Below are 12697 nucleotides of genomic sequence, written 5' to 3' on the forward strand. Positions count from 1 at the left end.
CAATAAATATTCATCCATTCATTCTACCTCCTGAACATATAGCACTGCTCATCTCCTATGAGTCGCAATTTCCCAAACTTGGTGTAAATGTCTTGTCCATTATAGTCTAGGCTTTGTATTGTTGCAGTTGGTTTTCTGGATAGGTGGTTTCACCAAACCATTCCCATACTACCCTGATTTATCTGTCTGTGGGGAAGATTTATCAGAGCTCGGAGAGAGATAAAGTACTAAACAATCAGCTCCTATCATGTTTTTGAAACACAGCCTAGATGGCAGCTAGAAGCTGATTGTTTGGTACTTTATCTCTCTCTACTTTATTTCTCTCCAAGTTTTGATAAGTCTCCCCCTGTTTGTACTCAAGAAACAGGTACAACTTAGAGTGAAGTATGATAATCATTTTTTGGTAGAAATGAACTGAATCAATGAAGACAAAACACACCCTAGTATGCAAATCACATGCTATATCAGGGATCCCTAAGATTTAACATGCAGGTACCACAGCAGATCGATCTGATACATGCCTCAGTCCCCCCATTTCTGACTGTGCAGCCGCCGCCATATGTTTCTGTGGGAGCTGCTATGCTGTTGGATTTAGCTCTGGCATGCAAATCTGAAGAGAAACTGCAGCACTGGCAAGCTCACAACCACAGAAGCACTGAGTCTTCTTTGCTGGGCAGTCTGATGTGTAGCCTTTCCCGGAGCAGGGCCTATAACTCAACTCACCCAATATTAGAGGAGCTCACCCACCTAATTAGCCAGGGTGCTTGATACATCCACCAATATAGGGGCTGATTTATCAATAAAAACAAGAATTTTCATTGGCAACAAAGCTGTTTGCTTTGCCCTGTACTGTGCATGAAAGGGTTGCTGCCCGTTCTAATAACACTGGTATTGCTGACAATAAGATTTGATGGCTTTTTCCAGTGATGGCTTCTCCCTTTTGCAAGAGGCCTATAAACCAAGTATCTGTCTATTTGGCTGCAGTATGATATCCCGGTTGTTGGGATTCCGGCGTTCAGGAGACCGATGCCAGGATCCCGGAAGCTGGAATACCGGAGGCAAGCATGTGTCCCCTTGTGGGCTCGCTGCGCTCCCGCTCTTCAGGCCTGGTGGCGACCTTGGGCGTGGACCACCACCTGAGTGGGAATTCTGGGTAGTGGTTGGGATTGCGACCGTCGGTATTTCACCGGGTGTCGGGAATCCGACATTGGTATTGTGACAGGTGGGATCCCGGCAGCCGGCAACTTGAATGCCTCCCATCTATTTGACTCATGCAGGCACATATCTGCAGAGACGGAGATAGTTTTGCTTGGTGAGTTAATATTTTTAAAGTTAAACTACCTTGGTGATATTTTTTTAAGTTTTATTTTTTTTTGCAATAAATGATTTACTAAAAGTATATAAATATATCCTATCTGCGGCGTAAGGGGCTTATTAATAGTTTCTTGATTCCTTGTCAGCTTTTATAGCCTAAAGCAATGCTGACCATGTTTTACTTGGAGGGGCTGTCAGATTTCAGCTATATTTATATACGCATCCACTAGATCACCATTTCTCAAAATGTAGTACATGAACTGCCAGGAGTGGCTGAGACACAAGCAGAGGAAACCAATAAACCCCATGTGACTGTGTCGGTCAGCCGACCGGCAGTCACATGGCTACCACCCTCCACTAGATCACCATTTCTCAAAATGTAGTACATGAACTGCCAGGAGTGGCTGAGACACAAGCAGAGGAAACCAATAAACCCCAAAATATATCATTGTAGATATGAACCTTGGAGATGCAATCATTGTACAGCTCAAAGCTAAATTTCCACTATAGCACTGTCAAAGTAATACCTCCCTAATTTATTCTAAACAACTGAAGCTGCTTAAACACCTTTAGGGCAGTGTCCTCATGGGATTTCATAAAGGTAGAAACAATCCCCCTCAGTTACTATGAGATCAGTGGCACTGCCGCTGTGTACGGTAAGAAAACTTCATGTCTGCACAACAGCAGTCACCCAGCAATACACAGCAGATGATATATATATATATATATGTATAGTTTTCCAATCTGCGGCACTGAGCAAATAAGGTCACACAAAAGGCAGGATGAATGCTTCTACATTTCGAAGGTGTTTATTCCCTCATCATCAGGATGACGAGGGAATAAACACCTTCGAAACGTTGAAGCAGTCATTCTGCCTTTGTGTGACCTTATTTGCTCAGTGCCGCCGATTGGAAAACTATATTTGGCCACCCGAGCTACAGGAGACCTACGGAGGGCACCAGCGCTGAGTTATACGGAACATTGAGTGTGCTGCCTCACAGGACGGTTTATATATATATATATATATATATATATATATATATATATAAAAGAGAGTTGTTAATCTGACTCTGTATTATGGATCAAATTAGTTAATTTAATGTAAACTTCCCTCAGTGAATGAATGTTCTGCTTGTCTCCAGAAGGTTTTCGGTGCAGAGGTGTGCTCGTTGCCACCTTGGCATATCAGCTTCAGAAATGGTCATGAGAGCAAGAGAGTCGGTGTATCACCTAAGCTGCTTCACGTGCACCACATGTAACAAGACCCTGAGTACAGGAGACCATTTTGGGATGAAGGAGAACCTAGTGTACTGCCGGGCTCACTTTGAAATCTTGGTCCAGGGAGATTTTCACCCTCAGCTCAACTACACTGAGCTCGCAGCCAAAGGTGGAGGGCTGTCTACACTTCCCTACTTCACCAATGGGACAGGTACAGTGCAGAAGGGAAGGCCACGGAAGAGGAAGAGTCCAGCTCTGGGAGTAGACATCATCAACTATACTTCAGGTGAGAAGACTCTAATTCCATTTCTGTCCATTCTGCATTAACAGGAAATCATCATCATTTTATCAATTGTGTATTGTGATGTTATACTGGAACCTACCCTGCAAAAATGGGAGCATACTACGCTGCATTTAATTGTCACCTCTATTTAACAATTCAAAAGTTGCTTAGTAACTATTGCCATAAATCTGTGAAAGCCTATTTCACGTAGAGCATTATGTACAATTCTATGAGGATACGTTAGACCAGCGGGAAAGAAACATGTGACACTCCAGCTGCTGGGAAACTACACATCCCAGCAGTTTTGCTTTTAGGGCATGCTAAAACTGTGGCAGGCCGGAATATGTAGTGCCCCAGCAGCCGGAAAGCCAAACTTTGCCTACTCCTGCTTTAGATGGAACATTCCCACCAACCACTTTCTGTTCATCCTTTCATGACCATTGCTATATTAGACACACATGCCTGGTTCTGGGGGGTCCAGGGAGGGGGGGGGGGGGGAAGAGGGGGCAACTTTTTCAATTATATACCAAGAAAGCAAATCTTATATTGTTTTTATTTTAACCAAACCTGATAGGACTTTCTTTTAATTAGAACATACAACATTTCGGGCTAGATTCACTAAGAATCTACTTTTTCAAACCATTGTTTCATCGGCGGGTTTGACACTGAAATTTAAAGCAGCACTAATGTTGAGTGTAAAGAGTGGTGTGTTTTGTACTTAATATTAGTGCTTCTTTAAATTTCAAGATCAAACCCACCAAGAAAGGGCAGATTAAAAAAGATACAGCTTAGTAAAACTCATCCTCTATTTTATGGGACTTATATTGGGGACTAAATGGGTATTTTTCGAGATGCCATGTTTCCCTTTCATATAAATGTTGCAGCTCCATTAAATTTACCTCAAAACTATTGCTGGCTATCTTTTCTGTGATACTAACCATGCATCATTTCGCAGGAGCTAGAAACAAAAGTGAAGGATGTTTTATTTGTTGTAGGTGCCAGCTGTGGGTGATTGAGTAACCCCAATATGCATGTTACCACTAACCGTGTCTAGGAATGCAATTCTTCAGTCATAGGGGTGTGGCACTATGTGTTGGCAGAGTGTTCTTTATTCCTGGGTTGAATTACCGAGTCATGTGACCCGGGAATTCAGCAGTGACCCGTTCACACTGTACAGCGACCCGTGTTGACCCGGAAAAATACCCGTCAATACCGGGTTTTTGGTGCAGTGTGAACGGGGTATCAGTAGCAAACTAGTTGGTTTCAGGTATGTTTAATGCAGAAATAGAGAGAGTAAATACTTGATTAAATGTGCACTTTGATAGAGAATTACAGTGAGCCTAGTCTGTATATACTCTGTAGCTGCCAAAAACTGTAGATGCAATCATTTTCATAATATCTTGGTATCATTCTTTGTGTTGATATTTTAATAAGTACAGCCAGAGTGATTAGTTGCAGTCTTCTTTATATGTCTTTTATCTGTGATGGCCTGCAGGGAAAAAATATGTTTACATTTTCTATCTACATGCTCATTGTGGGACTGGGGCATGTAGGGCCCACCGGGGAATGCAGTGGTAGGGGCCCATGTTTAGGGGTGTGGTCAGTCTACAGAGGGGGTGTGGCCTGCCACCTCATTGGTTTGACTAACCATTAGAGAGTGTAACGTCCGGGCCCCTTCATAAATATATACAGTAAAATTCAGCTGCTGCATGCATTATAATTTACCAGATTAATAACAGCAATGCACTGTAGAAAATACACCATAGTCCAGTATAAGGTAACATATGTATAATGTTCAAGTGCACAGTCTAGAACCTGATCCTTAGAGCAGGAGGTGGGCCCCCAGACAGTGGGGCCCACCTGTGGTTTCCCCTGTACCACTGTGGGCCAGTCCAAGCCTGTACATGCTTCAGATGTAAGTTATTACCACTGCAGCTAAGTAAACACATGACCTGTAAATCAAACAAAAACAGGTGATGGTGGCTGGTTAATGCTACTAATGACTATGGAGCAAATGTATAAAGTCTTGTGGCCAATCTCTGTATTGTATTGATGTGTATCCCAGCAGTAAGGATTCTTTTTGGGGTGAATGTACCATTTGTAGATGCCGGGACACCAGCTCCAATAGGATTGCCTCCTGTTGATTGGTAAGGAAGGAGTAAAGTGATCGCATTTGTTATCACTTTACTTCTTGCTTCAGGATACAGCAGTAGCCAAAGCTGGGAGATATTTTACAGATCCCTCTTCAGGTAGATTATGTAATTTGTAGCCCAGAAGCTACAATGGATCTCACGATGTGGATCACTGGGTTGACCCTGTCTAGGTTGACCACTTTTGGTCAACTTTCACAATGGGTCAATATGGACTGAAGGTTGACATGAAAAAGCTCAACACAAAAAAAGGTCAACATGAGTTTTTGGACTTTTTTTGATGTTGTTTGCTCTGTAAATCACCAGGAACCCCAGTTAGTGCACCGCGTCTCTTCGCATGGCTCGCTTTGATTGCCATGCTACGGGCAAGGTGACTCGCTCTGCTACCACTGCACTCGGCACAGGTTACTATTCCCAATCGTAGCTCACGTGGATCTTAAAGTATGAAAAAGTAAAAAAAAATGAAAGAAAAAAGTGAAAAACTCATGTCAACATTTTCCTGTGTTGACCTTTGTCATGCCGACATATTGGCAATGTCGACCTTTAAACCATGTCGACCAAAAGCGGTCGACCTATTGACTGTTGACCTAAGTGTGGTTGCCCAAACAACCGCATACCTGGATAACACCATCTGAAGGTGGCATTTGCCACCAGGGACAAGCTTGGGAATACTTGGTAAACTCATAATTTTTGCAGCCCCCATAGAAACCCATTTTTGAAGGAAATGCTGTAAATATTCCGTGATAAATGATCTCTAAGCACTGCCCCAGCCGCAGGGAGCCTGAGATGGGTCGCATGCTGGGAGCTCCCATTTCAGGCTCCCGTGTGCGATCCGCGTCAGGCAGTCTGAAAGGGGTATTATTGAAACATGACTTTATCATCTCCCCATAAAGTGGGATATTACACTGGTACCACATCATATGAGGGAGAGAGCCTCAAAGTGGTGGTAGAGTTTTCCTCTTCTGGCCCACTCCCACACAGCTCCAGGGAAGCCAGACAGATCTTCTACGAAGCCCAATAAAATAATATAAGATAAACATAATAACAAAAATAATGATGATATGAAATTCATCTATTAAAGGACATTAGTTGGTTGGAGCCTGCCTTCGTCTTCTCTATATGTGACCACTGAATACTTTGGCAGCTCTGACTCTATACGACTTTATTTCTGGAAAATTGTCATCCCGTGATGCATGATGTAGATGGATAGGACACCTCCTGTGCTAATTGTTTGCTATTAATTAGAAATGACACTGGAATCCCTTGGCCAACAACCAGCACTTAATTATCCGGTAAAACCCTGGGAGCAACGATATCTTATAACCCCTTCACTGCCGACTGGGACTATAAAACCACCTGTCATTTATCACTAATTATCCTACGCTGTCACCCGTTTGCAGCATATTTGCCACTGTTATATGAAATTGTTCAGTGTATTACGATAAAGTACAACTCTTCATTCATAAGTGATGTTCTAGTCATGCATGATATTGTAGAATTTACAGACAGTAAATGAACACAGTTTTCCCACCCTTAGATGAAAGAACAGTATCGTGTTAGTTATAGAAATAAAATAAATAATCTAGGAATATCACTGATTCCATTGCGTGTGGAAATAATTGCCAATATGTGTCTTATTCAGAGTTGGCGGCACCTGTGCAGCTGCTCTGTCCACATCCATCTGCTTGTACAGTAAATGTGCATTTGCACCAGCCCTACTGTTGGTGCAGAAGAGCTAACGGAAATCATCCCGCAATTCCGCTGGCATGCCAACAGTTGCAGCTGTGGTACATTCACTAAGCTGCAAGTGGAAATGTGGATGAGGGGCGTATGATCATGCATCTCCCACAGTTATTTTCATAAGCTCATCTCCCACCCATGTTCAGGTGCTAAAACAAATGCTATGTTCCTCCCAGGGCACTGGGGGGCAGATGTATTAAGCCTGGAGAAGTGATAAAACAGCGATAAAGCAGTGATAAGTGCAATGTGATAACGCATCAGCCAATCAGCTCCTAACTGTTCATTTACATATTGGAGCTGATTGGCTGGTGCATTATCACCTTGCACTTATCACTGCTTTATCACTGTTTTATCACTTCTCCAGGCTTAATACATCTGCCCCTGGGTCACTGTCTGCTGTTCTTATTAGCTGTCACTCCACTGTATGATTTTCCACTGTACTGCCTGTTATATGTTGTATTATTTGTGTGTTCTACTGTACTTTGCCTATATAGCGTCAGAGACATTTTGTAGTGCCATATAAATAAATAATAATCTGTCTGCAGTGCAGACTTGTGTGGAGCTCTGGGGAAACTGGAGAAAAAGTGATTGGAGAAACTCAGTTGTTATGGATTTGTGTGTTTTTGTTGTCTCTTACTTTTACTGTATTTGCAGCAAAATCTTTATTTATTTATATAGCGCACACATATTTCACAGCACTCTACAGAGAATATTTTGCCATTCACATCAGTCTTTTGCCCCAGTGGAGTTTATAGTCTATACCTGTATGTATATAGACACACACACACACACACACACACACACACACACACACACACACACACACACACACACACACACACACACCTCTGTGTGGTACTTGAACCCAAGACCTCAGAGCTGTGAGGTAGCAATTCTGACAACTACACCAACCCTGATAATATTCATAACAGTTGCTACTTCTAGAAGAGAACTATAATCCACAAGGATCAAACCTTAGACAGCTACAAATGAGAATCTTTTTTAAAAACGTAACACAAATATATGTATTTGTCACTGGGGGCTGCTATCTTGTGTAGCCACGCCATGTTTAGATGGCATTAGCTATTGTAGCCCATAGGCTACAGATCACACATTTTACTGGGAGAGGTCATGGTAATGGTCACTCACACATGTGCGGTCTGCACATGCGCAGTAGCTCACAAAGGAGTCAAAAATCATCAACAATCACTGTCAGCGGTGTAATTATCCCATTGGAAGTAAAGCACTTCCAGTGGGACGCTTCAATGAGTAACTGCTGCAAATGACGGATTAGGGGTACACTATACGATGTGTATGATCTACTGTGCTGATTCACATCGGAACAATATATAGGATGATAGATTGTATATTGAGTGCCCTGCTTTAATCTTTAATTACCATTATGCTGTCGATTTCTATTTGGACTTTCCATGAATAATTGTACACCATGCTGCATATATATCAATATTATCTGTATTTACTCTATGATACATTTCCTATGCTGATAAGCACTATTTACATTTATAAATGTATATACAAATATATCATATTTCTGTAGTGGGATTGGTTAATTTTAGCAGAATGAAAAAGTAAAAGTGGGTCCGGAAAGATGTAGGGGTATTTAGCAGATAGGAATAAAACATAGCAGAAATTTAAGAACTATGCCAGTGAGCTGAAACCAGAGACTAGGAAAAACTATAGTGCTGGGTACACACTGGCCTATATATCTCTGGCCCGTCGGCCAGTGTCTACCAAGGATATGTCTGTGAACGCTGTCGTTCGGCCCGGCAGCACACACGATGACCAATATATCTACAGATATATTGGTGCATCGTTGTGTGTGTACGGGCGGTCAGCTGACCTCCCGTACACATTCTGCAGCAGCCGGTGGTGATTGATGGCTGTACTGGGTGGGCAGATGTATATGCCCACCCAGTTTGTGACGTCAGTCATGACGGATTGGGCAGTGTGTATGCACAACACACTGCCTGATCTGGCTATAGATATATCTGCAGATCCATTGATCTGCAGATATATCTACCAGTGTGTAACCAGCATAACACACAATTAAAAATAAATAAATAAATAAATAAATAAATAAATAACTCAAACAATGTGATTAGAAAATTCAAGACCTGTTGAAGGTAAGTATTTTGAATATATGAACTGTATATTATCCCTAGAAATTTAGGACCAGTTATTGGCCCCACACATCAGGGGGGCCCCACAATTTTCCCCAGTGCATCCACTTTTTACATCTGGTGTCACAGTGTGACATGCAATGTATTAAGACAGCTCTCACACTTTGTCTACAGCCCCATCCCCCAATTCCCAGGATAAAAAGTGATGGAGCTCTTCTACAGTAAGTATGTAGCACTTGTAAGCAATGTAAATTGACACTTTCATTGTGGAGAGCAGAGAGGGTGGCTGGCTGAGAGATTCATTGCTGCTGCAGTCAGATCATCAGTCACTAATGACACTCACCATCCAGCTGCAGGTCTCAGTGGGTGACTGACTTCAGGCAATTTTCTCAGCTGGGGCCCCATAAGTTAACTGCCCTGGGGCCCCCACAAACCTCAATTTGGCAAACCAAGTATAAGAAAACATGAACAAATAGCACTTGTGATGCAGCATTCAAATGTTATCTGAAAATGTCTTAAAAACTGTTTTTTTTTTCTTTTATGGATTACAAATGCCTCTGTTCCAATTGCTGTATATGGATGGGGTAATACATTATGTAGACAGCAATTGCCACAGTGACATCTAGATGCTAAGTGAAGGTTCTATACCATTAATAATACACAATAACATTATGAGTGCCAAGTTCATATACAGGGTGGTCCATAATATATAATATGGGAGTAGATAGCCACATTGGGGGTAATTCTGAGTTGATCGCAGCAGGAAATTTTTTAGCAGTTGGGCACAACCATGTGCACTGCGGGGGGGGGGGGGGGCAGATATAACATGTGCAGAGAGAGATAGATTTGGGTGTGGTGAGTTCAATCTGCAATCTAAATTGCAGTGTAAAAATAAAGCTGCCAGTATTTACCCTGCACAGAAACAAAATAACCCACCCAAATCTAACTCTCTCTGCAAATGTTATATCTGCCCCCCCCCCCTGCAGTGCACATGGTTTTGCCCAAATGCTAAAAAATTTCCTTCTGCGATCAACTTGGAATTACCCCCCTTGTACTGTACATCATACTTGTCTACATGCCTGGGAGACTAAACAATATTGAGTGGCTCTCCCAGATTTTCAGAAAGTTAGCAAGTCTCGAGGACACCCATTGTCACCCACTTCCCGTGGTCTGGATGACTTGATGACATGATTAACGCTTGTGTGCTGAGCTGTGGAGAGTCCAGGTAGGCAGCTGCCACTGAATAGCAGCAGCCTGCTCTCTCTCCCTGCATAATGTGCCATTGCAGCTGTTCTGCTATACAGCGGCCAGCGGTAACAGGCAGGAGAAAAAGTGTTACGGCAGATGGACCACTTTTCGGGAACTCTCCCACTGTCCGGTGGGTTTGGGTCGGTGCACTCTCATACTGCTGCTCTGTGGATGAATAGATGCATGAGAGCCTGGGGGAAGTCCAGCATCTTCAGGAATTCAGGGCACAAAAAAAACAAAACAATTTGCTTAAACATAATCATAAATAATAGTCTGTGCCCGATCAAGGACTTCATCATAGTCCATATCCAGAAATATTATCACAATCAATGCCATCCAACCTGTCCTCTAGCAGTGTCACAATCAGTCCCTTCCATCCCTGCCAGTCAGTCCCTTGTATCCCTATCACAGCCAGTGCCCTCCAGCTCTGTCACAGTTAGTGCCCTCCAGCCCTGTCATAGTCAGTGCCCTCAAATCCTGCCACAGTAAGTGTCCTAGAGTCTTGTCACAATCAGTGTCCTCCAGTCCTGTCAAAATCCATGCACACCACAGCTGTCATAGTCAGTGCCTTAGAGCCCTGTCACAGTCACTGTTCTCCAACCCTATGACATTGCCCCCAGCTCTGTCACTGTCAGAGCCCTCCATCCATGTCACAGTGTCCTAGAGCCCTGTAACAGTCAGTGTCCTCCACTCCTTTCACAGACAGTGTCCTAGAACCCTGTCACAGTCCGTGCCCTCTAGCCATGTCAGTCAGTGCTTTGCAGTCCTTTCACTGTCAGTTCTCTCAATCCATGTGACAGCCAGTACCCTCCACCCCTGTCACTAAATGTCCTTCAATCTCATTACATTCAAAGCCCTCCAGCCACATTACTGTCAATATCTTCCAGCCATTTCACAGTCACTGTCTTTCACCCATGCCATAGTCAGTGCCTTCCAGCCCTGTCATAGTCAGTGTCCTAGAGCTCTGTCAGTCAGTGCCCTCCAGCCCTGTCAGTTTGTGCCCTCCACCCCTGTCACAGTCAATGCTGTCCAACACTGTCACTAAATGTCCTTCAACCCGATTACATTCAATGCCCTCCAGCCACATTACTGTCAATAGCCTGCAGCCATTTCAGTCAGTGCCTTCCAGCCATGTCATATTCATTGTCTATCAGCCATGTCATAGTCAGTGCCTACTAGTCTTGTCACAGTCCATGCTGTCCTGTCCTCTCACAACTAATGCTCTCCAACACTGTCACAGTAATTGTCCCTCAACCCTACTACAGTCAGTGCCCTCCAGCCCCATTTCCGTCAGTGCCCTTCAGCCAGTGAACTACAACAGTTGTAGTCATTGCTTTCCAGTCCTGTCACAGTCAGTGACCTTCAACCAGTATACAGTCAGTGACCTCCAGCCCTGTCAATGTCCTCTTACCAGTTAGTGACCTCGAGCCCTGTCACAATGTCCTCCATCCCAGACACAGTCAGTGACCTCCAGCCCCATCACAGTCAGTGCCCTAAAACCATTATAGTCATGTCTTTCTGACCCTGTCACAGTCAGTGCCCTACAACAGTTACAGTCATTGCAACTCACATCAGTTTGTGACAGTCACACTTTCCTTTTCCTGAACTTGAGGCATTTAACCTGTGAGTTCCAAAATAAATAATAGTAATAATAATAATAATAATAATAATAATAATAATAGAAAAAATATTATTTCTGCTGAATATTGTTTGTAAAAGTACATGCACTTTGCCCTTATAACAGAAAACCTTAAACTTGGTTCTCAAATATTGAAATCATCCTGTATGACAAATGTATGTAGTCTTCATCTAAACCAATAACACAGGCCTGCAATGGAAACATTAAGAACAAATAGCTGATTTTTTTATAGGTTTATGGGTGCTGTTGTCAGAAAACATACTAGTAAAGTTCAATCAAATACAGTACCATTTTCCACAAACTTAGATTTAATTTTCAGTATTTCCAAAATTACTATGTTAAGCTTTAATACATAAATTTCATTACAGCACTTTGAGAACATTTTTTATACTATCATTTGATCAAGTTTTGAAGGAGCATTCTTAGAACAAAGAGGGATAATAGTAGAGCTGCAAGCTGTCTACAAGAGACAAATACCAAATCAAGCTTTGAGGGAAACGGAAAAGGCAGTATGAGGACTTGTAAACATGCATAAAACTATTTTTAATGTTTTTTATAGTGTCAGAATGGATTTCTAGCAATAATTTTGTGCATACAAAAAGATATGTTTCAACCAGAATACAATATGTATTATTATGATATTTCCCTATATTTTCGCATCCACTGTGTGAAAAAACCTTGTGTGATAGAGATATTTGGTGGTCATATTTGAAATCAGAATGCCCAAAACTATTAGAATCAGTAATCAAATTGCAGACAACTTTTAATTACTCCAATTTTGCAGGCCTGTGTAATTTGTAGGTAGAATTTTTCCAAACAAATTAATTTGTAACAGTTTTTTTCCATATGTTTAAAACATATGGATCTAGCAGGGGCGTAACTCCCAGAGGCAATGGAGAAGCCTGCCTCCAGGCTCCAAGCTCTGAAGGGGCACCTGCATGTACAACAGCACCTGTGTTGTTTA

At 42.4% G+C, this 12697-nt stretch overlaps 1 protein-coding gene across 7 annotated transcripts in view; it reads left to right on the plus strand.

The window, feature by feature from the left end:
• The window catches only part of LHX9 (LIM homeobox 9), a 52338-nt gene that overhangs the window by 18026 nt on the left and 21615 nt on the right, over nucleotides 1-12697 (plus strand). For 5 of the 7 annotated variants that reach the window (XM_063940125.1, XM_063940126.1, XM_063940127.1 and 2 more), the window contains exon 4: nucleotides 2457-2818. In XM_063940125.1, the coding sequence (XP_063796195.1) occupies nucleotides 2457-2818 (362 nt within the window). The remainder of the gene's footprint in view (nucleotides 1-2456; nucleotides 2819-12697) is intronic. The other 2 variants (XM_063940128.1, XM_063940131.1) reach the window with 1 other exon arrangement.

This window comes from Pseudophryne corroboree, chromosome 9 (assembly GCF_028390025.1).
Source record: "Pseudophryne corroboree isolate aPseCor3 chromosome 9, aPseCor3.hap2, whole genome shotgun sequence".
In the NCBI taxonomy this organism is placed as follows: Eukaryota; Metazoa; Chordata; class Amphibia; order Anura; family Myobatrachidae; genus Pseudophryne; species Pseudophryne corroboree.